This window comes from Hypanus sabinus, chromosome 19, assembly GCF_030144855.1.
Source record: "Hypanus sabinus isolate sHypSab1 chromosome 19, sHypSab1.hap1, whole genome shotgun sequence".
Lineage (NCBI taxonomy): Eukaryota > Metazoa > Chordata > Chondrichthyes > Myliobatiformes > Dasyatidae > Hypanus > Hypanus sabinus.
The window spans coordinates 64,348,341-64,373,245 of NC_082724.1; the positions used below are offsets into that span (position 1 = coordinate 64,348,341).

The following is a 24,905-nucleotide window of genomic DNA, read 5'->3' on the forward strand; positions in this document are numbered from 1 at the left end:
TCTGCACCTATTGTCTATTGTCAAAGGATATTGAATTTGTGGAATTTGTTACCAAAAGCAGCTGTGGAGGCCAGGTTGTTGGGTGTATTTAAGATGGAGATTGATAGGTTCTTGATTGGCCACAGCATCAAAAGTTACAGGGAGAAGGCCAGGGAGTGTGGCTGGGGAGGAGTAAAAAAGGATCAGCCATGATTGAATGGCAGTGCAGACTCAATGGGCCAAATGGCTTCATTCTGCTCCTATGTCTTATAGTCTAAAGAGGAAGAAAGACCATAGGAAGCAAGAATCAGTCGGGGCTCTAGAGAGTTACAAGGTAGCCAGGAAGGAACTTAAAAATGGACCTAGGAGATCTAGAAGGGGGCATGAGAAAGCATTGGCAAGTAAGATAAGGAAAACCCCAAAGTGTACTGCCCGTATGTAAGAACAGGGAGATGACAAGATTGAGGGTAGAACCGCTTGAAGAGGAAACAGGGAAGATAGCTGGAGGAGATAGGAGAAGTCCTTAATGAATACGGCTTCACTATTCACCAGTGAGAGGGACCTTGAAGTTTGTGAGGACAGCATAAAGCATTTTGATATTCTAGAACATGTCAACCTTAAGTAAGAGGATGCACTGGAACTTTTCAAAAATAGTAGGACAGATTGGGACCCGATAGTATATACCCCAGTTTACTATCAGAAGCAAGGGAAGAGAGTTCTGCACCTTTGTCCTCATTAGCCACAGGTGTAGTACCAGATGATTGGAGAGTGGCAGATGTTTTTTACTTTGTTGATGAAGTGTATAGAGATAACCTTGGCGATTATAGACTTACTTCAGTGGTGGGCAAATTATTGGAGAAGATTCTTAGAGACAGGGTTCACGAGCTTTTGGAGAAGCATGGTCTGATTATGGATAATCAGTATGGCTCTGTGAGGGGCTGGTCTTGCCTCACTTGAATTCTTTGAGGAAGTGACAAAATACATTAATAAAGATAGAACAGTTGATGTGTTGTATATGGAATTTAGTAAGGTGTTTGATGAGGTTCCCCATAGTAGGATTATTCCAAAAATCAAGAGGCATAGGATCCAGGCAAATTTTGCTGTGTGGATACACAATTGGTTTGCCCATTGAAGGCAGAGAGTTATAGTACCCAAGGAGTGGTAGTAAATGGTTACTTCTCTGACTGAAGGCCTATGACTACTGGTGTGCTGCAGGGATTGGTGCTGGGTCCATTGTTGTGCAGGTCAGTGGGGACTAGGCAGAATAATAGTTTGGCAGGGACTAGATGGGCTGAAGGACCTGTTTCTGTGCTGTAATTCTCCATGATTTTCTCAGAGAAGTGGAGAAGACAATGCAAAGGCAATGATGTAGACAGCTGAATGGAGTATGTGCCAGAGGCCAGGAATAGAGGAGCATAAATCCCTCAGAAAGCTGACTGACAGAGCTTACTGGGATCAAGAGGAATGTGGCTACCAAGGGAATAAAAGAGAAAAATGAGAACATTAAATTCAAGTGATTGTGTAAGAAGTTGTCAATATAAGTCACCAGGCACAGGGTTATGCACCAGCAGAATGATGAGTTGAGAAGGCAGGAGGGGGAAGCTTGCCAAGAGATCTCCAGAATATTCAGAACTCTCTCTGTCAGATGCTCTAAATAATTCTGTTTTGCCAATTGTACTTATTACTTGGACCAGTGGAGTTCCAGTGGAAATGTTGTTGTTAAGTGCCATGGAGACAGCATCGACTCATGGTGACCCTGTGGATAGTTGCCTTATATGAGTTTTGATCCTAACAAAGGTGGCTCATTGCTGATAACATTGCGTTCATAGCTGTCCTTATTGCGTCGATCCATCTGATTGGCAGCCTTCTTTTTTCCATTGTCCTTCCACCTTGCCGAGCATGATATCCTTTTCCAGGAAGCTGTTTCTTCTCATGATGTGCCCAAGGTGACAATAGGCAGAGTCTTGTCTTTTGAGCCTCCAGAGAGAGACGGTTTGATCTCATTGAGGACCAATTTGTTTGTTCTGTGAGAGGTCCATGAGATTCGTAGTATTTTTCTCCAGCACTTCAGTTCAAAGGTGTCAATATGCTTCCTATCCTCCTCCTTTACCATCCAACTTTCACATTCATATAATGTCACAAGTTGAATCTTTTATGAAGAGATAAATCCTGTTCCAAGGATCTTCTCTGAACCCTTCATGGCTGCTCTGCCAAGGGCGGTTCTTCATTGGATTTCTTAACTGCTTACTGTTTCGGTATTAATCATTGACCCAAGTAAGCGGAAACTGTCAACCACCTCAGTTTTCTCTCCATCAAGAATGAATTGGTTGTGCTGCCAATAGTTATAATCATAGTCTTCTTCAGGTTAAGGTGCAGACCCATCTTGCGGATACCTTCCTTGATGGTGGTTAGCAGTTGCTTCAGGTTGTCTTCATTTTCAGCCAGTATTGCCTAGTCGTCAATGTAACAAAAGTTATTGATGATTCTGCCACCAATTCTCACCCCTCAATTCTTCTTATACCCTTCTGCCTTCTCTGAAGATATGTTTGGCATACAAATTAAGCAGGTGGCAGAGAGAATACAGCCTTTCTTGTACCTCTTTACAGGTGCTGAACCATTCTGTTTCTCCGTATTCCATTTGAATGGCAGCTTCTTGATTGATGTGAAGATTGTGCATAAGGACAATCAAATGTTCCAGTACAGCCATGTATCTTAATGTGATTCATAGTTTGTCATGATGGATGCAGTGAAAGGCCTTGCCGTAGCCAACAAAGCACATATAGATGTCTCCTGGTACTCTTTTGTCTTCTTGAGAATCATTTCACATCTATAGTGATGTCTCTTGTTTCCCCCTTCCTTTCCTGAAACCTGCTTGCACTTCAGGAAGCTCCCACTCTAAGTAAGGTTGAAGTCAACTAAACATTGTCAGCATCATTTCTGGTACCCAGTCCATATTTACTGACTTCTTGGCCATCCTTTTCACTCCCAACTTTTGTGTTCCAATCTCCCATAACTATCAGTATATTTGGTCGGCATTATCCATCAGATTCAGCCTGCACTTGCTCATAGAACTGATCTACTTCATCTTCCTCTGCATCTGTTCTTAGTGCATATATTTGTATGATGGTAATGTTGATAGGTCTTCCTCATAGACGAATTGAGATTAGGCGATCGCTGACTGCAACTTTATTTCAATACATCTCCAACCAGCTTCTTCTTGAGTATGAATGTGACACAGTTCCTCCTGCACTTGTCATGTCCAGCATAGTATATCGAGTGTTGATCGGATTGAACGTGTCCTGTACCAGTGTCCACTTCAACTCACTGATTCCAATTTGCAAGCATTCCATTTCATCTTTCACCGTCTCCAGCTTTCCTTGATTCATACTGCGTGCATTCCATGTACCTAAAATCAACATATCCTTGCAGCCTCTGACCCTCATTTTGTGCCCAGGAACATCAGCAATTGAAGATCCCGAAGGCTTTACTCCAACTGCATCATACATCTCGGCGTTACTATGAAGGGTTATCAGCTCTTCCATAGTAACTTGCTGAGTGTCTTCTAACCTTGGGGGGGGGGGGGGGTCTCATCTTCCAGCACTATATCTTATTCTGTTTTACTGTAGTTATCCATAGGATTTTCGTGGCAGGATACGGAAGTAGATTGGCAAGCCTTTCTTCTGCACAGATAGTGCTGCTGCGCAAGTGGGTGGCTTGTTTTAGTCCGACACTGTTTTAGTCTCAGCTGAGACCCGCCAATCGTGTTACCTTCTGACGTGTTTTGAAGGTCTGGTTCTATCGCAAGATACCAAGGTATAGCAGGATTCCTTGCACATGTGCATCCACGTACTTGTACATATGACAGTAAACTCAACTTTGAAGTCAGGCTGTAAACAGTGCTCTATGACTCTCCCTTTAGCAGCTAGTAGCTAAACTGCCTCAGCTTGAGAAATGCAGCAGGAAGCTGCTACAGCACATCATAGTGCTGCTTAGATGGTTTTTACATGGCCATAAGGATTTCCCCTTAAAAATATTTTGCTTTTGATACTGGATGGAGGAAAGTACAGCAACAACAGTTTGATCAATTGGCCCAACAGGAATACCACCAAGTATTTGTTGTCACTGTTGCACTGACTAATTGTGGAAAACTGTTCTCATGATCCAGCAGAGAGGTTACTCTACAGACTGGCTCATACAGTAGCAGAAAGAACCACCCTGGCTTGCTGAGTTTCTCCAGTGTTTTATGTGTTGCACTGGACATTGTTAATTAGCTGATCCCTGTAGCATGGCATCAGCCGGCTGACTTACCTTTCAAACCTCCTTCTCAGAATAGACAAGAGAATTAGATGGACCAAACTGCTTACATGCATTTTCACTGACATTCTGCTGCTATTCACTGTACTGTCTTGCAGAAGAATGAATTTAATGGGAAATTGGTAATCTGGTAAATTGGTTCATTATTGTCGCACGTACCCAGGTACAGTGAAAAATTTGTCTTGCAAATTGTTCATACGGATCAATTCATTACTTTTTGCTATAGTGCACTGAGGTAAGACAAGGTAAAACACTGCAGGATAAAGTGTTACAGTTACAGAGAAATTGCAGTGCAGACAAACAATCACAATGAGGTAGATTGTGAGGTCAAAAGTCTATCCTACTATAGTACAGAAATATTCAGTAGTCTTAGAACAGCATGTTTTTGAAGCTGTTCTTGGACCAGGTATCAATAAAAAATGATGAGGGTCAGACAGGACATGTCAAATTTTTTTAGCCTCATAAGGAAGTAGAAGCAATGGTGAGCTTTCTTGGCCATAACATCCATATGGCTGAACCAGAACAAGCTAGTGGTGATGTTCACTCCTAGAAATCTGAACCTCTCACCCTTAGAATAAGTGAGTAAATGCAGTACGTGCACTACCCCCTTACTGAAGTCAATAACCAGCTCTTTTGTTTTGCTGACATTAACGGAAAGGTTGTTATCATGATACCATGTCGCTGGGCTCTCTGTCTCCTTCCATAATGTGACTCATTGTTATTTGTGGTATCTTCTGCAAACTTATAGATGGAGTTAGAGCATAATCTGGGCACATAGTTATGAGTGTACAGGGAGTAGTGTAGGAGCTGAGGGCACAAGGTGCCAGTGTTAAGAATAATCATGGTGGAAGTGTTGCTGCCTACCCTTACTGATTACCATCTGTTAGTCAAAAAATCAAGGATCCAGTAGCAAAGGAAGGTGTGAAGTCCCAAGTTGAGGAGTTTGAAGATGAGTTTGCTTGGAATTATAGTATTGAAGGCTGAGCTGTAGTCAATAAACAAAGTACAAAGTATATACAGTATATGTCACCATACACAGCCTTGAGATTCATTTTCTTGTGAACATTCACAGTAAATACAAGAAACATAATAGAATTAATGAAAGACCGCCCTATCAGGATGGAAACATAATCAATGTGCAAATACAAAAAAAGAAATAATAATAACTAATAAACAATAAATATCAAGAACATGAGATGAGGAGTTCTTGAAAGTGAGCCCATAGGTTATGGGAACAGTTCATTAATGGGGCAAGTGAAGTTTAGTGCAGATATTAGGGCTCTTCACAGTGCAGATGCTCCCGAGGTGAGTGTTGAGCCAGACAGATGGCATCTACTGTAGACCTGTTTTGGCAAAAGGCAAATTGCAGTGCGTTGAGGTTGACTGGGAGGCTGGAGATGATGTGAGCCATGACTGGCCTCTCAAAGCACTTCATGGGTGGATGTCAGAGCGGTGGTCATTAAGGAATATTAAGTTTTTACCTTGTGTACCCAGATAATAGTGCACTGAGAATGGGCTGAAGGGATTGCTATATTGTCCAGTCAGGGAGTTGCCTTGGATGCAATGGCAACTTCCTAAAAGTGATATTGCAGTGTGTCTTCAGTTACAAGAGATACAAAATAAATTCTGCAAGAATTTATCAAAGTAAATACATCTTAGCGGCTTCATGATGCCAGCTATTCAGAAGTGTTAAGGTTATTGAATTTTCCATCTCCTACATAGGATCTTCCCGGAATGGACAAGATCAGCCCTGTGTGCTCTGGCTCCAACACACCACGTGGAAGCCTCATGTCTGGTCATAATCCTATGAGTCCAGAAACTATCAAGCTCATGCATAGGCACAGGTAAGGCAAACTGGTGGCTAAACTGTGTATTGGGAAGGACAATAGGGCTGGTGAGTCAGTCTGTACATAGACAAAAGAAAGGGAAAGAGATTCCCAGCACGTACACCAGGAGCAGTATTGGGGCATATACCTAGACACATATGCAGAGGACTGGTGTCCAGATATAAGTTTATCTTAATTCATTGTTGACTAGTCTGTGGTTAGATATTTAATTATTATTTCTGTTGCATAAAATAAAATCAGAATCAGATTATTTATCATTGACTTGTATGTCATAAAACTTGACAGCAGTACATCACAGACAGAAAAATGCTTACTATAAACTACAAAATAAATAAATAGTACAAAAATAAAGGAGTAATAAAGTAGTGTTCTTGGACTGTTCACCTGATGGCAGGGGGGAAGTAGCTGTTCCTAAAATGTTGAATGTGGGCCTTTAAGGTCCTGTACCTCCTCAACGCTAGTAACAAGAAGAGGGAATGTCCCAGATGGTGAAGGTCCTTAGTGATGGATAACACCTAATAACCATATAACAATTACAGCACGGAAACAGGCCATCTTGGCCCTTCTAGTCCATGCTGAATGCTTACTCTGACCTTGTCCCACCGACCTGCACTCAGCCCATAACCCTCCATTCCTTTCCTGTCCATGTACCTATCCAATTTTTTTTTTAATGACTATATCGAACCTGCCTCTACCACTTCTACTGGAAGCTCATCCTACCACTCTCTCAGTAAAGAAGTTCCCCCTCGTTACCACTAAATTTTTGCCCCTTAACTCTCAACTCCTGTCCTCTTGTTTGAATCTCCCCTACTCTCAATGGAAAAAGCCTATCCACGTCAACTCTATCTATCCCCCTCAGAATTTTAAATACGCCTGTCAAGTCCCCCCTTAACCTTCTACGCTCCAAAGAATAAAGACCTAACTTGTTCAACCTTTCTCTGTAACTTAGGTGCTGAAATATTCTAGTAAATCTCATCTGTACTCTCTCTATTTTGTTGACATCTTTCCTATAATTCAGCAACCAGAACTGTATACAATACTCCAAATTTGGCCTCACCAATGCCTTGCACAATTTTAACATTACATCCCAACTCCTATGCTCAATGCTCTGATTTATAAAGGCCAGCATACCAAAAGCTTTCTTCACCACCCTGTCCACATGAGATTCCACCTTCAGGAAACTATGCACCATTATTCCTAGATTACTCTGTTCTACTGCATTCCTCAAATCTTTACCATTTACCATGTATGTCCTATTTGGATTATTCCTACCAAAATGTAGCACCTCACACTTATCAGCATTAAACTCCATCTGCCATCTTTCAGCCCACTCTTCTAACTGGCCTAAATCTCTCTGCGAGCTTTGGAAACCTACTTCATTATCCACAACACCACAAATCTTCGTATCATCTGCATACTTACTGATCCAATTTACCATCCCATCATCCAGATTATTAATGTATATGACAAACAACATTGGACCCAGTACAGATCCCTGAGGCACACCACTAGTCACCGGCCTCCAACCTGACAAACAGTTATCCACCACTAATCTCTGGCGTCTCCCATCCAGCCACTGTTGAATCCATTTTACTACTTCAATATAAATACCTAACGATTGAACCTTCCTAACTAACCTTCAGTGTGGAACCTTGTCAAAGGCCTTACTGAAGTCCATATAGACAACATCCACTGCTTTACCCTCGTAAACTTTCCTAGTAAACTCTTCAAAAAATTCAATAAGATTTGTCAAAATGACCTTCCACGCACAAATCCATGTTGACTGTTTGGCTTGCCTGCAGAAGGCAGAGGGTCGTGGTGGAGGGAGTACATTCAGATTGGAGGGTTGTGACTAGTGGTGTCCCACAAGGAGCGGTTCTGGGACCTCTACTTTTCGTGATTTTTAGTAATGACCTGGATGTGGGAGTAGAAGAGTGGGTTGGCAAGTTTGCAGAAGACACAAAGGTTGGTGGTATTGTAGATAGTGTAGAGGATTGTCGAAGATTGCAGAGAGACATTGGTAGGATGCAGAAGTGGGCTGAGAAGTGGCAGATGGAGTTCAACCCGGAGAAGTGTGAGGTGATACACTTTGGAAGGACAAACTCTAAGGCAGAGTACGAAGTAAATGGCAGGATACTTGGTAGTGTGGAGGAGCAGAGGGATCTGGGGGTACATGTCCACAGATCCCTGAAAGTTGCCTCACAGGTAGATAGGGTAGTTAAGAAAGCTTATGGGGTGTTAGCTTTCATAAGTCGAGGGATAGAGTTTAAGAGTCGCGATGTAATGATGTAGCTCTATAAAACTCTGGTTAGGCCTTTGGTTGGAGTACTGTGTCCAGTTCTGGACGCCTCACTATAAGAAGGATGTGAAAGCATTGGAAAGGGTACAGAGGAGATTTACCAGGATGCTGCCTGGTTTAGAGAGTACAGATAATGATCAGAGATTAAGGGAGCTAAGGCTTTACTCTTTGGAGAGAAGGAGGATGAGAGGAGACATGATAGAGGTGTACAAGATATTAAGAGTAGACAAGAGTGGATAGCCAACGCCTCTTCCCCAGGGAACCACTGTACAATATAAGAGGACATGGCTTCAAGGTAAGGGGAGGGAAGTTCAAGGGGGATATTAGAGGAAGGTTTTTTTACTCAGAGAGTGGTTGGTGCGTGGAATGCACTGCCTGAGTCAGTGGTGGAGGCAGATACACTAGTGAAGTTTAAGAGACTACTAGACAGGTATATGGAGGAATTTAAGGTGGGGGGTTTTATGGGAGGCAGGGTTTGAGGGTCGGCACAACATTGTGGGCCAAAGGGCCTGTAATGTGCTGTACTATTCTATGTTCTTTGTTCTAATCAGGCCCTGTCTATCCAGATAATTATGTATACCATCTCTAAGAATACTTTCCATTAATTTACCCACCACTGACATCAAACATACAGGCCGATAATTGCTAGGTTTACTCTTAGAACCCTTTTTAAACAATGGAACAACATGAGCAATATGCCAGTCCTCCAGCACCATCTCCGTTTCTAATGACATTTGAAATTTTTCTGTCAGAGCCACTGCTATTTCTACACCAACCTCCCTCAAGGTCCTAAGGAATATCCTGTCAGGACCCGGAGACTTATCCACTTTTATATTCTTTAAAAGCACCAGGACTTCCTCTTCTTTAATCATCATAGTTTCCATAACTACCCTAATTGTTTCCCTTACCTTACACAATTCAATATCATTCTCTTTAGTGAATACCAAAGAAAATAAATTGTTCAAAATCTCTCCCATCTCTTTTGGCTCCACACATAGCTGTCCACTCTGACAGGGACCAATTTTATCCCTCACTATTCCTTTGCTATTAATATAACTGTAGAAATACTTTGGATTTATTTTCACCTTACTTGCCAAAGCAATCTCATATCTTCTTTTGGCATTTCTAATTTCTTTCTTAAGATTCTTCTTACATTCCTTATATTCCTTGAGCACCTCATTTACTCCATGCTGCCTATATTTATTGTAGACCTCTCTCTTTTTCTGAACCAAGTTTCCAATATCCCTTGTAAACCATGGCCCTCTCAAACTTTTAACCTTTCCTTTCAACCTAACAGGAACATAAAGATTCTGTACCCTCAAAATTTCACCTTTAAATGACCTCCATTTCTCTATTTCATCCTTCCCATAAAACAAATTGTCCCAATCCACTCCTTCCAAATCCTTTTGCTTCTCCTCAAAGTTATTCTTTATCCAAAAATCTCAACCCTGAGTCCAGACCTATCCTTCTCCATAATTATATTAAAACTAATGGTGTTGTGATCACTGGACCTGAAGTGCTCCCCCACACATACCTCCGTCACCTGACCTATCTCATTCCCTAACAGGAGATCCAACACTGCCCCTTTTCTAGTTGGTACCTCTATGTATTGCTGCAAAAAACTATCCTGCACACATTTTACAAACTCCAAACCATCCAGCCTTTTTACAGAATGGGCTTCCCAGTCTATGTGTGGAAAATTAAAATCTCCCACAATCACACCCTTGTGCTTACTACAAATATCTGCTATCTTCTTACAAATTTGCTCCTCCAATTCTCGCTCCCCATTAGGTGGTCTATAATACACCCCTATAAGTGTTACTACACCTTTCCCATTCCTCAGTTCCACCCAAATAGTCTCCCTAGATGAGCCCTGTAATCTATCCTGCCAAAGCACCGCTATAATATTTTCCCTGACAAGCAATGCAACTTCTCCCCCTCTTGCCCCTCCGATTCTATCACACCTGAAGCAACAAAATCCAGGAATGTTTAGTTGCCAATCACACCCCTCCTGCAACCATGTTTCACTAATAGCTACAACATCATATTTTCAGGTATCAATCCATGCTCTAAGCTCACCCACTTTTCTTACAAAGCTCCTAGCATTAAAATAGATGCACTTAAGAAATTATCCACCTCTTACTCTCTGTTTATCCCTAACGAGACCTTCTTGATGATGTCATCAAGGGTGGGGAGGATTGTACCTGTGAAGTAGCTGGCTGAGTCTATAATCCTCGGCAGCCTATGAGGCTGCCAGTCAGAATGCTCTCTGCCATACATTTATAAAAATTTATAAGACTCTTTACTGACATGCCTAATCTCTTCAAACTTCTAATGAAGTAGATCCACTGGTGTGCCTTCTTTGTGATCACATCTAAGTGTTGATGTTGATATCAATGAAAATAAGGTTGCTCAGCCTTTTCACCAATGAGGACTGTTATGTGTCTCCCACCAGTTGAACTATCTCACTCCATATTACCAACTGAAATTTCACTAACAACAGGGGTGTCATCTACAAATTTATAGATAGCATTTGAACTGTGATTAGTCTCACATCATGGGTTTAGAGAAAGTAGAACATCATCCATTATGTTCAATGATTTCAAGTCAGGAAATGCCATATATAAATACAAACAAAAACAGAATATGCTGGAAAAACTTAACAGATTCAGTTTATTGTCATTTAGAAACCACAAATGCAATGCAGTTAAAAAATGAGACAACGTTCCTCCAGAATGATATCACAAAAGCATATGACAAAACAGACTACACCAGAAAATCCACATAACATTTGGCAATCCAGATCCAGAGAGGCTGCTGTGTATTAATATCGTGCTACCGTCTTAGCGCATTCCCCGGAAAGGAGCTCCAAATCCACCAGACAAACAAGAACAAAAACTAAAGCTACAAGACCTGCACAAAACCACATGGTTACAACATATAGTTACAACAGTGCAAACAATAGCATAATCGATAAAAAAACAGACCATAAGCACAGTAAAAATAGTCCAAAGATATTAAAAGACTATAAGTTCAAAAGAAATCACCACACAGTTTCCACAAGTCCCCAGGGTCCCGGTAGACTCGTCATCCCATGCCGGCGGCAGAAGGGAATACCCCCATTATGGACTTACGCTGTGCCGCCTGACTCAGCCTCGCAGACGCAGCACACAATGAAAGCTCCATTGAGCCAGCCTCACAGACGCAACATACGCCAAAAGCGACCTGACCGCAGCCGACTCCGAGTCCATCGAACCTCCGAGCCGACGACCATCCCCTCCAGCACAGCTTCTCCGAGCACCATCCTCTGCCAAGTGTATTAAGACAGCCCCGACAACGGCCATCGGCAATGCGACCCCGAGGACTGGGGGCCTGTTCTTCCCAGCAGTGTCCCGGACCTCACAGCAGCAGCAGCAACGAAGAAGGTCTTCCTGGAGATTTCCCGATGTTTTTCCGTGCTCCCACATCCGTTTTCAATCGATTATGATTGCGCACGCCACCCCACTTCACAAATAACAGATAATCAGCTCCAGAGTGGCCGCTGCAAGCTGTGTCGCGCTGCCATCTTGGAATATATGGAGCAGGCAATACAGATTTCCTCCGCAATCCGAAGGTAGAGCATTCCTATGAAACCATTTGTAAGCCAAAATGTCGTAAAGCGAAGAAGCAATTACCATTAATTTATATGGGAAAAATTTTTGAGCGTTACCAGACCCAAAAAAATAACCTACCAAATCATACCAAATAACACATAAAACCTATAATAACACAATCATATAGTAAAAGCAAGAATGATATAAATATACAGCCTATAGAAAGTAGAAATATTGTATGTACGGTGTAGTTTCACTTCTCAGAATCAGGAAGACAGCAAGCCAAAATCAATTTGGAGAAAAAGATTGGCATGTACACACCTATGTATGTACATGCATGCGCACACAACTACCCGCACAAGGCTTCACGGTCATTGTAGTCTTTCTCGGGGTAAACACACGTATAAAGCGAGCGTCTTTTTTTCATAAAAGCAAAAATTCTCTTTGGTTAGCGAGAACAGGTACTAATGAAGGTCTTCCGTAACAGCGAGCTGTCGTAAAGTGAACGTTCGAAAAACGGGGCCACCTGTATCTGTGGAGAGTGAAACAGAAATAATATTGCTGGTCTGAAACCCTTCATCAGAATGGAATATAAATATAAGTTTAGCAGTCTATTCTTAACACATCTATGTCCCAATTTCAAAATTCAAAGTAAATTTATTACCGAAGTATATTAATGTCGTCATATGCAATGCTGAGATTCATTTTCCTGTGGCATTACACAGTAAATATAAAGGAGCAAAAATAATAATAATAAATAAATAAACAATAAATTTCAGGGATGAGATGAGGTCAAGTCAAATTTATTTATAAAGCACATTTAAAAACAACACATGTTGACCAAAGTGCTGTACAAACCATGAAGTGTTCTTGAAAGTGAATACATAGGTTGTGGGAATATTTCAATGTTGGAGTGAGTGAATTGAGTGAAATTATCCCCTCTGGTTCAAGAGTGACATGGTTGAGGGGTAATAGCTGTTTTGAACCTGCAGATGTGGGATCCTGAGGCACCTGTACCTCTTTCCTAATAGCAGCAACAAGAAGATTGCACAGCCTGGATGGTGGGGTTCCTAGATGATGGATGCTTTTCTACAACAGTGCTCCATGTAGATGTGCTCAATGGTGCAGAGAGCTTTACCCTGATGGACTAAGCTGTATCCATTACTTATTGTAGGCTTTTCCATTCAAGGGCATTGGTACTTCCATACCAGGCCATGATGCAACCAGTCAGTGTACTCTCCACTGCAATCTATAGAAGTTTTGTCAAAGTTTCAGATGATGTGCCGAATCTTCGCAAACATCTAAGTAGAGGTACTACCATGCTTTCTATGTAATGGCACTTACGTCCTAGTCCCAGGACAGATCCACTGAAATTATGTCAGTGGGAAATCAAATCTTTCCTGCCCATCCCTGGTTTTGATACAAATGACTGCCTTTCTTTGCCTTAAGAAGATAGTGGTTAACCTTGTCAATGTGCATGGTCAATTACGTAGCCCAGATTATATCTTCAAGGATACTTGTTCAATGTCCATGTGAGTGTTGGACTGTGTGCAATTTAATTGTTCTCCTTTGGAGTTGCACTTTTGGCTTCAGTGCTTCTGCATTAAGAGTACTATCTGTCAAAGTTTGATCCTAATTACTGTGTGGTGATTCCTTTTTAAAAGTAACTATATGAAAGGAAAAATAGATAATGTTTTGACCTAATTTGCATTCCATAGTCTTCAAAATATAATCATACAGTGGGATCTCGTACAGGAAATGCAGAAAATTTAATTTTTATTTATTGAGATACAGTGCATAACATGGCTGAACTACGCCACCCGGCAACCTACCCATTTAACCCTAGCTTAATCATGGCACAATTTACAATGACCAATTAGCCTACTAACCATTACGTCTTTGGACTGTGGGAGGAAACCAGACCACCTGGTCAGCTTGCTTGGAAGCCAGATAGAATGTCAACCTTTCTTGTAATGTGTTTGTGGATGTTCTACAACATCATGGAGGCCACACCTAGCAAACAGTTTGTGCCTTTAACTAAGCAGGGATTTACTCACATTGGAGGCCATTCGTAGAAGACTCACTGTTCATTGCTTAAATGGAGTGTATTCCTCATTAGATATGGTTAACTGTGTTGGAACCATGCTCATTAGAGTTTAGAAGAATGTGATTATCTTATTGAAACATAACAGATTTCAGGGGTGTTGAGATGAGATGCTGCACTGCTATGACCATCTTTTACTAAGGATACCTGCTCCAAGCAAGTGTAGAGGTTTGAATAAATTCAACATTGGGTAGACAGATTTTTGGAATAAAAAGGAGTCAATGGTTATGGAGAAATACAGGAAAGTAGAGTTGAGACTAAAGTTGATCAGAGGAGATTTACAAGGATGTTTCCTGAATTGGGGAGAGTGCCTTATGAGAATAGGTTGAGTGAACTTGGCCTTTTCTCTTTGGAGTGACGGAGGATGAGAGGTGACCTGATAGAGGTGTATAAGATGATGAGAGGCGTTGATCGTGTGGATAGCCAGAGGCTTTTTCCCAGGGCTGAAATGGCTAACCCGAGGGGTATAGTTTTAAGGTACTTGAAAGTAGGTACAGAGGGAAGGCCTGGAGTAAGTTTATCACACAGAGAAAGGTGGGTGCGTGGAATGCAGTGCCAGCAACAGTAGAGGAGTCAGATACAATTGGGTCTTTTAAGAGACTCTTGGATAAGTACATGGAGCTTAGAAAAATAGCGGACTATGCGGTAGGGTAATTCTAGGAAGTTTTTGAACTAGATTACATGGTCGGCACAACATTGTGGGCTAAAGCACCTGTAATGTGCTGTGGATTTCTATATTCTGTGTTCTCTGTTCTACTCAATCCTTCCTTATAACTCAGTCCTCCAGACCCGGCAACGTCCTTGTAAATTTTCTCTGTACTCTTTCAACCTTGTTTACATCTTTCCTGTAGGTAGGTGACCAAGACTGCACACAATACTCCAAATTCGGCCTCACCAACACCTTATACAACTTCAACATAATATCTCATCTCCTATACTCAATACATTGATTTATGAAGGCCAATGTGCCAAAAGCTTTCTATATTGTTTTATATCTACCTGTTTCAATGAATTATTGACCTGTATTCCTATATCCCTTTGTTCTACTGCACTCCTCTCTGCCCTATCATTCACTGTGTAAGACCTACCCTGGTTGGTCCTACCGGAGTACAAAAACTCACATTTGTCTGTATTAAATTACATCTACCATTTTTCAGACCATCTTTCTTTGAAAGCGATGATAGCCTTCCTCACTGTTCACTATACCCCCATATTGGAGTAATTCACAAATTTGCTGATTCAGTTAAGCAGATTATCATCCAGATCATTGATACAGATGACAAACAACAAAGGACCCAGCATCGTTCCCTATGGCACAGCACTAGTCACAGCCCTCCAGTCAGAGAGGGAACTGTCTATTACCACTCTCTGGCTTCTCCCACAAACCGATCTAATCCAAGCTACAACCTCATCCTGAATGCCTTGTGACTGAACCTTATTGACCAGCCTCCCATGGGGGACCTTGTCAAATGCCTTACTGAAATCCATGTAAAAAAAATTCACTGTCTTGCTTTCATCCACCTTCTTAGTAACCTCCTCAAAAAACTCTTTAAGATTGGTTAGACATGACCGACCTTGCACGAAACAATGCCGACTATCCTTAATCAGTCCACGTCTTTCCAAATACTTCCATGTTCGGTACCTTGGAATACCTTCCAATAATTATCCCACAACTGATGTCAGACTCACGACCTATAATTATGTTTGGAGCCTTTTTTTAAACAGCAGAAACAGCATTAGCTATCCTTCAATCCTCTGGTACCTCTCCTGTTGCTAAGGATGATGTAAATATCTCTGCAAGGGCCCCAGCAATTTCTGCACTTGCCTCATGTAAGGTCTGAGGTCAGGCCCTGAGGATTTATCACCCTGATTTGCCTCAGGCTAGCAAACACCACCTCCTCTGAAATCTGTACAGGGTCCATGAAGTTGTTGCCATTTTGCCTCACTTCTACAGACTCTGTGTCCAACTCCTGAGTAAATACAGATGCAAAGAATTCATTTAAGATTTCACCCATCTGTTTTGGCTCCACACATGGATTACCAGAGGACCAATTTTGTCCCTCGCAATCTCTTTGTGTTAATATATCTGTAGAATTCTTTAGGATTGTTCTTCATTTTGCCTGCTCGAGCAACTTCATACCTTCTTTTAGCCTTACAGAATTCTTTCTTAAGTGAACTCTTACATTTTCTATATTCCATAAGCACCTCATTTGTTCCTCCTTGCCTATACCTGCTAAACGTCTTTTTTCTCTTAACCAGTGCTTCATTTACAAAGGTTCTCTATGCTTATTATCTTCACCTTTTATTCTGACAGACACGTACAAACTTTGCACTCTCAAAATGTTTGTTTTTGAAGGCCTCCCACTTACCAAGTACATCTTTTCCAGAAAACAGCCTGACCCAATCATATTTGCCAGATCATTTCTGATATCATCAAAATTGGCTTAGAGAACTTTGGTTTTTAAGAGATAATTGAGATCTTGATTCAGAAAAAAAGGAGGTGCATAGCAGGTATAGGCAAATAGGAATGAATAAGGTACTTAACAAACATAAGGAATGCAAGAGAATACTTCAGACAGAAATCTGGAGGGCTAAAAGAAGGCATGAGGTTCAGACAAGGTGAAGAATTCTACATATTTGCTTAGAACTAAAGGATTGAAAAGAATAAAACTGCTCATCTGGAAGATCAGAGTGATAATCTATACATGGAGCCAAAAGAGATGGGGAAGATCTTAAATGGATTTTTGCATCTGTATTTATTTGGGAGATGGACAGAGTCTATAGAAGTGAGGCAAAGCAACAGCAAGGTTATGGACCTTACACAGATTACACAGGTGGGGGTGTTTGCTGTCTTGAGACAAATTAGGACTGAAAAATCCCCAGAACTGATGAGGTGTTCCTTCAGACCCTATGGAAGCAAGTCCAGAAATTGCAGAGATATTAAAATCTTCCTTAGCAACAAGTGAGGTAGGAAGGGATTGGAGGATAGCTAATGTTGTTTCTGCTGTTTAACAGTAGTGAGAACGTTATTTGAAGGTATTCTAATGGACTGGATATATGAGCATTTGGATAGACAGGGACTGATTAGGAATAGTCAGCGTGACTTTTTGCATGGTTGGTCATGTCTAACCAAACTTAGAGTTTTTTTGAGGAAGTTACTAATAAAGTTGTTGAGGTCAAGGCAGTGGATGTTGTTTACATGGATTTCAGTAAAGCATTTCACAAGGTCCCATATGGGCAGTTAGTCAGGAAGGTTCAGTAAGTTGCTTGGCATTCAAGATGAAGTAATAAATTGGATTAGGTATTGAGTAGCCAGAGAGTGGTAGTAGATGCAAAGATGCCTCTCTGACTGAGGCCTGTGACTAGTAGTGTACTTCAGGGATTGGTGCTGTGTCCCTTGTTATTTGTCATCTATATTAATGATCTGGATGATAATATGGTTAACTGGATCAGCAAATTTGTGGATGACACCAAGATTGGGAGTGCAGTGGACAGCAAGGAAGACTATCAGACCACACACCGGAATTTGGACTAGCTAGAAAAATAGGCGGAAAACTGGCAGATGGAATTTAATGCAGACAAGTGTGAAGTGTTGCACTTTGGTATGACCAACCAGGATAGATCTTACACAGTGAACAGTGGAGCACTGAGGAGTGTGGTAGACAAAGGGATCTGGGAATACAGGTCCATAATCCATTGAAATAAGTAGATAGGGTCATATAGAATGCTTTTGGTGCATTGGCCTTCATAAATCAATGTAATTACAGAAAATGGGATATTATGTTGAAGTTGTATAAGACGTTGGTGAGGCCTAATTTGGAATATTGTGTGCAGTCTTGGTCACCTACCTACAGGAAAGATGTAAATATAGATGAAAGAGTGCAGAGAAAATTTACAAGGATGTTGCCAGGACTGGAGAACCTGAGTTATAAAAAAAAAGATTGAATTGGATTAGGACTTCACTCCTTGCAATCGAGAAGATTGAGGGGAGATTTGAGAAAGGTATACTAATAGGGTAAATGCAAAAAGGCTTTTGCCACTGAAGTTGGATGGAACTACAACTAGAGGTCATAGATTAAGGGTGAAAGGTTAAAATTTCTTATAGAGCCTCAGCATTAATGAAGGAAATGAATGCTAATATTGCATTTGCCTTTTTTTCTATCGATGCAAATTGCAAGTTGACCTTTAGGGAATCCTGCACAAGGATTCCCAAGCCCTTTACACCTCGATTTGTAAATATTTTCCCTGTTTAGAAAATAGTCTATGCCTTTATTCCTTCTATCATTGTGCATTACCAACACTGTGCACTTCCCAACGCTATATTCCATTTGCCACACTTTTGCCCATTCTCCTAATCTGTCTAAGTCCTACTGCAGATTCCCTGCTTCCTCAATACTACCTGCCTGTCCACCTATCTTCATATCATCTGCAGACTTAGCCAGAAAGCCATCAATTCCGTCATCTAAATCATTGACATATAACATGAAAAGAAGCAGTGTCAGCACTAATGCCCCACTTCTGCTCATACTTCTGGTGGTTTTAGCATAATTGAGGAAGCTAAGGAAGGACTGCTGAGTGTAAAGTAGTATTCTGTTTCATTGATCTCTTCAGCCCCCTGAATCTGATTGGCTCCAACAGGCACTCCTCATCATCACTATCCTCACAAACATCCAGTGAAGTCGGGAACCTCGTCATCCTCACAGATGGACTAGTTGGAGACACTCCAGATGACCTTTACCGCATGCAGGTATGACAGTTCCTTTTTGTAGATTATTTCCCTGTGTTCTATACTGAGTTTGGCTGAAGAGGAAGAAATCTGATAGGACAGGAAGGTGGACCATAAAGTCAGAATGTGAATGGGCAGCAGGCAGGGTAGTAGGTAATATTACCATCAATAACAGTTACATCTCACAGCACATTACTTTACAGCTACGGAGATCAGTGTGCATATAATATCTGTAAAGAATTCTGGATCCAACAGTGGCCTGAAACCATTTAGAGCATGCGAATGGATGCATGTGAGGGCACAGAGGAAGAAGATAGACAAAAATTCTCTTGGTTTTAGTCTTCCTTCCTGGTTTTGTTTCACCGTGTGGAGTGTACTTTAAGATATTAAGTGTTGAGCAGCTGAACATCCAGAGCTTCTGCTGGTCCATTCATTCATCTTTCTGTCACTCTCTCTGCTTTCTGCAGCTTGCTTATGCTAACACCAAGTTCCAGGGCTCCATGACGAATGTCTCTGTTTTGTCATCGTGCCAGGCAAGTCCATCCACCTCGAGCCTGAGCTCCACACACTCGGCCCCTTCACAGATGATCAACTCGGCCCCATCAAGTGCTCGAGGTAAGATCATTGTTTTTGTATTTATCAAGGCTTGGGTCGACTTGACAGTGAGTTTTCTCCGACCTCATATATTATATTCTTGTCTTGTAGCATTTTTATCTATGCAATCCACAGCAGAAGACACAAACTGACCTGAAATATCAAAATAATTTTATTATCAAAGTACATATATATCATAATATACAACCCTGAGATTCATTTCCTTGCAGACAAACTCAATAAATCCATAATAGAATAATAACCATAATAGAATCAATGAAAGACCACACCAACTTGAGCATTCAACCAGTGTGCAAAAGACAATCAACTGTGCAAATGCAAAAAGAAAGAAATAAGAATAATAAATAAATAATAAATATCACGAACATGAGACGAAGAGTCTTGAAAGTGAGTCTATAGGTTGTGGGAACATTTCAATGAGGTAAGTAAAATTGAGTAAGGTTATCCCCTTTGGTTCAAGAGCCTGATGATTGAGGGGTAATGACTGTTCCTGAACCTGATGGTGTGAGTCCTGAGGCTCCTGTGCTTTCTTCCTGATGGCAGCAGTGAGAAGAGAGCATGACCTGGGTGCTGGGAGTTCCTGATGATGGATACTGCTTTTCTGCAATAACACTTCGTATAGCTGTGCTCAGTGGTGGGAGGGCTTTACCTGTGATAAACTGGGCCATATCCATTACTTTTTGTAGGATATTCCATTCAAGGGCATTGGTGTTTCCATACAGCCAGTCAATATACTCTTCACCACATATCTATATGAGCTTGTTAAAGTTTTAGATGTCATGCCAAATCTTCGCAAACATCTAACAAGATAGAGGCGCCGTCGTGCTTTCTTCGTAATTACACTTACAAGTTTGGGCCCAGGATAGGTCCTCTGAAATGATAACACTGAGGAATTTAAAGTTGCTGACCCTCTCCACCTCTGATCCTCCAATGAGGGGACTGCCTCATGGACCTCTGGTTTCCTCCTCCTGAAGTCAATAATCAGCTCCTTGGTCTTGCTGACATTGAGTAAGAGGTTGTTGTTGTTGTGGCACCACTCAGCCAGATTTTCAGTCTCTCTCCTATGTGTTGATTCATCATCTTTGATTCAGCCTATGACAGTGGTGTTGTCAGCAAACTTGAATATGACTTTGGAGCTGTGCTTAGCTCCCAGTCATAGGTGTAAAGCAGTTAAAGAGGGGGCTAAGCACACAGCCTTCTGGTGCACCTGCGCTGTTGGAGATTGCAGAGGAGATGTTGTTGCCAATCCGAACTAACTTTATTATGTATCTGTTTTTTGTCTTGTGTTTTGGAATTAAAGAGACATGGCAAAATAAGAAATAAAATTGAAACATTAGAATGTATTCCTAGAATTTTTACATTGAAATTTAACGTAAACATAAGAGATTCTGTAGATGATAGAAATCCAGACACAAAACTCAGCAGTAATGATGGAGAAGGATAATCAGTTAAAATTTCAGGCTGAGACCATTCATTAGGACTGTTTATTCCTGTCCATAGATGCTGCCTGTCCTGCTGAGTTCCTGCAGCATTTTATATGTATTGCTTTGAAATTTAACATAGTCTATACCCTACTGAAATTCTAGAACATAATTAACAGGAAGTGCAGAGAATAGTTGCAGTGCTTTATAACTAAGTTGTATTATATTTATAACTAAGTTATATTTAAACCAATTGTTCCTTTTAAGGCTACTATTTGATATTTCCTCTTAGGAAGTAATTTTCATGGGCAATTTCAAGAATTATAGCTGCCCATAAACTCCCAAGTCAATTATTGGGCATTTTTTTTAATTTCTCCAAACTATATTGTGTGTCATAAGCAAGAAACCTCTGTTCTTTTTTTCTCAGATTATTTTGCGTCTGTACCAAAGTGTAAAATTCAGTCCTAAATTGAACCTTGAGTATGCGAGATTGAGCTTTTTTTCTTTCAAAGGTATTAACACATGTAATCACCAAAACAATATTGAACCATTGAGTTCAACTAGCCCATTAGAGTGGTGAACTAGTAATCATGTCTAAGTTCTATGTGCTTATGTGTGTTTGTAACACGTTGCTTCATGCATTCAGTAACACACACCTTCCGCCTTTGCATTACTCATCTTCCATACAAAGGGTTCTCTGCAACCAAGCTTTAATTCCATGCTTGAATAAGGCATATTGCCCAAATAAACAAAAAGACAAATTTTTGGGCTAATAATTTAACCACTTCAGTCACAGAACTGTCTGGTTTTGGCCAGATGGGAAAACAAATGGGAGCCTATGAAATTAATGATCAGGGAATGTCCTCCCAAGACATTGCATATAGCTTGCCATTTGCTTTTAAACAGGGAGTCGTGGAGCTGTATGTACCCACTGTTTTAGAAAGGCGTGGTATTTGTTATTATTTTTTAATCAGACTTCTTTTGTGTTGTCTTCTTCAACATGAACCCAGGACTCAGCAGAATAATGTGTTTCCTCTTGTTACAATGAGTTAGTGTTGTTTACTGCTGTCCTTGTGGGTGGAAAGAGCAGTTTGCTCACTGGCTCTTCATTCCCTTAGAGTGGCCCCCCAAATCTTATTCGGTTCTTCTGTTGTTTCCAGCCAAAATTCTCATCTCTCAATCCCTGTTCTCTAGTTGTCTCCACCTTCCCATGTTTTAATACAGGATGTGTGAAATTTTCAAAGGCCCCACATTCTTAGTTGGGTTTCAGATGGGATATTTATTTAGGAAATTTAAAAACGCTATGGTAGCAGGTCTCATAAAGGATCCCAAGAGGCCAAACAAAGCACAACACAATCCATTAGCAGAAATATTAAATAACACTGTAATGCTCAGGATGGAGTTTAGAACTGTTGCTATTGATGCACCATAATGTCTACCTGATAATATTTGTAAAATCAAAAGGTGCCTAGTAAATGAACTTCTCCGATAAATTGCAATCCATTCCTTCTAAACGTTTCAATAAATGCTCAGTAGCTAGTTTAACCTGGTTAAGACTTTTACTCATGTGGAAAGACATGAAAATGGCAGTGATGACAAATGACCATTTTTGCCTCACATGAGCCTGTCTGCAGCCGACCGGAGTATGCAGTAAGACTAACGAGAGTCACATCCAACAACAATTCTGAATACAATCATTAAACTCCAGATTCACTGCCTCCACCATTCTTCTGCTCATCCACAACATGACAGATTTGGTCTGTTTGCCAGAGAGAGTAATTTCTCTTGTTTACCACACCGTTCAACATTTTGAAAACTTCTGTTAGTGTAAATCTTAATTTCTCTGTTTGAAGGAGAACAGTCCTGACTTTGTAGCCTTCCTTCATGAATGAAGTTCCTCAGTGCTCTTTCTAAGAGGTTTATTTGGGACTTCTGCTGAGGTTTTCTCAACCTATTTAGTTTAATCTCAGTAGTTCCCACATACTGCTCTTTCTATACCTATTCATTCCATTCACTGTTCCTCTTCTACCTTCACTCCCTCTTTAGATTCCTAAGTTTCACCACATCTGAATTGCTGCTAATTTTCCGCATTTTGCAGTTTATACTAACTTTTGCAATTATGTTTTCCAGTCTCTTTCTTTTGTACACCCTTTATCCTAATCTTATTTCTGTTTCACTGCCTCTCTACCCCTTCCCCTTCTTTTCCTTATTCCTTTTCTTCTTTACCAATTCTCCCTTCTTTCCTACTTTCTCCTTTATTCTCACCTTTCTTTCTGCTTTCTTTCCTTCCATCCTCTCTCTCTCTCTTCCCTTCCCTCCTCTTCCCCCTACTATCACACCCTTCCCTCTCCTTTGTTTCAATCTTTCCAGATCCATGCTCTGTTGCATTCTCCCTTCTTTTCTCCACCATCTTTCTTTTTCCTCTTTATACAATCTCCATAACATCTTTTCTCCCTATCTGCATATTATTCCAGAGGTTTTTGTCACTCCCATTTTTGTGTTTATCCCTTCTCAGCCATGTTTTTCTCTGATAAGTTTTTTTTTGGCTTTTGTGGTTTTTAATTAACTGTACAGCTTCCTGTTTGTGTTCAGGTTCTCCATCATTGTCCGACAAGTACCGTCATTCACGGGACATTATGATGTTGCTGCCTCCTCACAGGGACAGGCCAAGCAGCGCCATGTATCCAGCTATGATGGAGAATGGACAGGTAAGTTACTAGAAACAGAACATCAGGGATACGTTTGATCACAGTCACAGTCATCCAGTAAATCCAGACATATTTGAAAAGGCTATATTGGAACCGTATTTCCTATGACATAGAATATGTAGACCCATCAAGCCTGAAATCAAGACAATCTCATCAATTCCATTTCTCAGTTTTCTTCCCTGTAACCTACTTTCTGTCACTTTCCCATTAACTTTAGATTCTCCTACCACTTACCTCCATTAACTTAAAGGAGTCAATGAACCTACCAATCTGCACATCTTTGGGATGTAGTAGGAAACTGGAGAATGTGGCTACTGGGAGAATATGCTAATTCCACACCAACGGGTCAGAATGAAGTTCAGGTTGCTGGAATTGTAAGGCAGCTGCACCATTGCACTGCCTGATTCACAGGTTTCATCCTGTAATCTAGTGTAAATACTCTTCTTTATGGTAACATGATTATTACATACATAAATTCTCTTTAAGATTACTTTTTATATATTGGTTTAATGACAATACCAGAGATGAGGGAACAGTTTGGCAGGTTCCTAGTGACAGAAATATCACACAGGGCCAGAAAGGAGAGAGATTAGAATTTGAGAGCTGAGTGATTATTGTGGCAAGGTAAGAGAAAGAAGTAGAAGTTCACAAGGAAGTGTTTGGCAAAGGCTTTATTGGTGAAAGAATTTGCAGAGCTCATCAGTGACCACAATGCAATGTACTTCCACTTAGAAAGCAGCATTTAACACAGATATTTTGATACTGCAGTAACTAAGTCCAGGAGTTTTTTTAAATAAATGATACCAAACCGAATAAGGAGGTAGTAAGATGATGACAATAAACGATCAAAGAGCCTAAGGTATTCCAGAGGTTTGGACATTGGCAGCTGAAGAAGACAAGCCATTGAAATGGGAAGGGAATTTATGTGGTGATTAATGAAAGACAGGGTGGGGTATTGCGCAGAACAATCAGAGGGAAGGAATTTCTAAAGTTATAGTTCTGGAGAAATTTTCAAATTTCAAATTTCACACATTTTCAAATCATAAAATAAACTCAGCTTGAGGTAATCTGGTTCAGAATCTGATTTAATATCACTGGCATATGTAGTGAATTTTTCGCTTTGCATCAGCACTACATAATCATAAAAAATTACTATAAGAAACAAAAAACATAAAAATCAATAAGTAGTGCAAAAAGAAGCAAAGTAGTGAGGTGATGTTCATGGGATCATGGACTGTTCAAAAATCTGAAGGCAGAGAGAAAGAAGCTGTTACCAAAACATTGAGTGTGGGACTTCAG

At 40.7% G+C, this 24,905-nt stretch overlaps 1 protein-coding gene across 1 annotated transcript in view; it reads left to right on the forward strand.

Annotated features, from left to right (window-relative positions):
* dock3 (dedicator of cytokinesis 3) overlaps nucleotides 1-24,905 on the forward strand; it is a 964,109-nt gene that overhangs the window by 921,084 nt on the left and 18,120 nt on the right. The window contains exons 46-49 of the mRNA XM_059944552.1: nucleotides 6,016-6,137; nucleotides 18,748-18,883; nucleotides 19,330-19,477; nucleotides 23,491-23,606. Of these exons, the coding sequence (XP_059800535.1) occupies nucleotides 6,016-6,137; nucleotides 18,748-18,883; nucleotides 19,330-19,477; nucleotides 23,491-23,606 (522 nt within the window). The remainder of the gene's footprint in view (nucleotides 1-6,015; nucleotides 6,138-18,747; nucleotides 18,884-19,329; nucleotides 19,478-23,490; nucleotides 23,607-24,905) is intronic.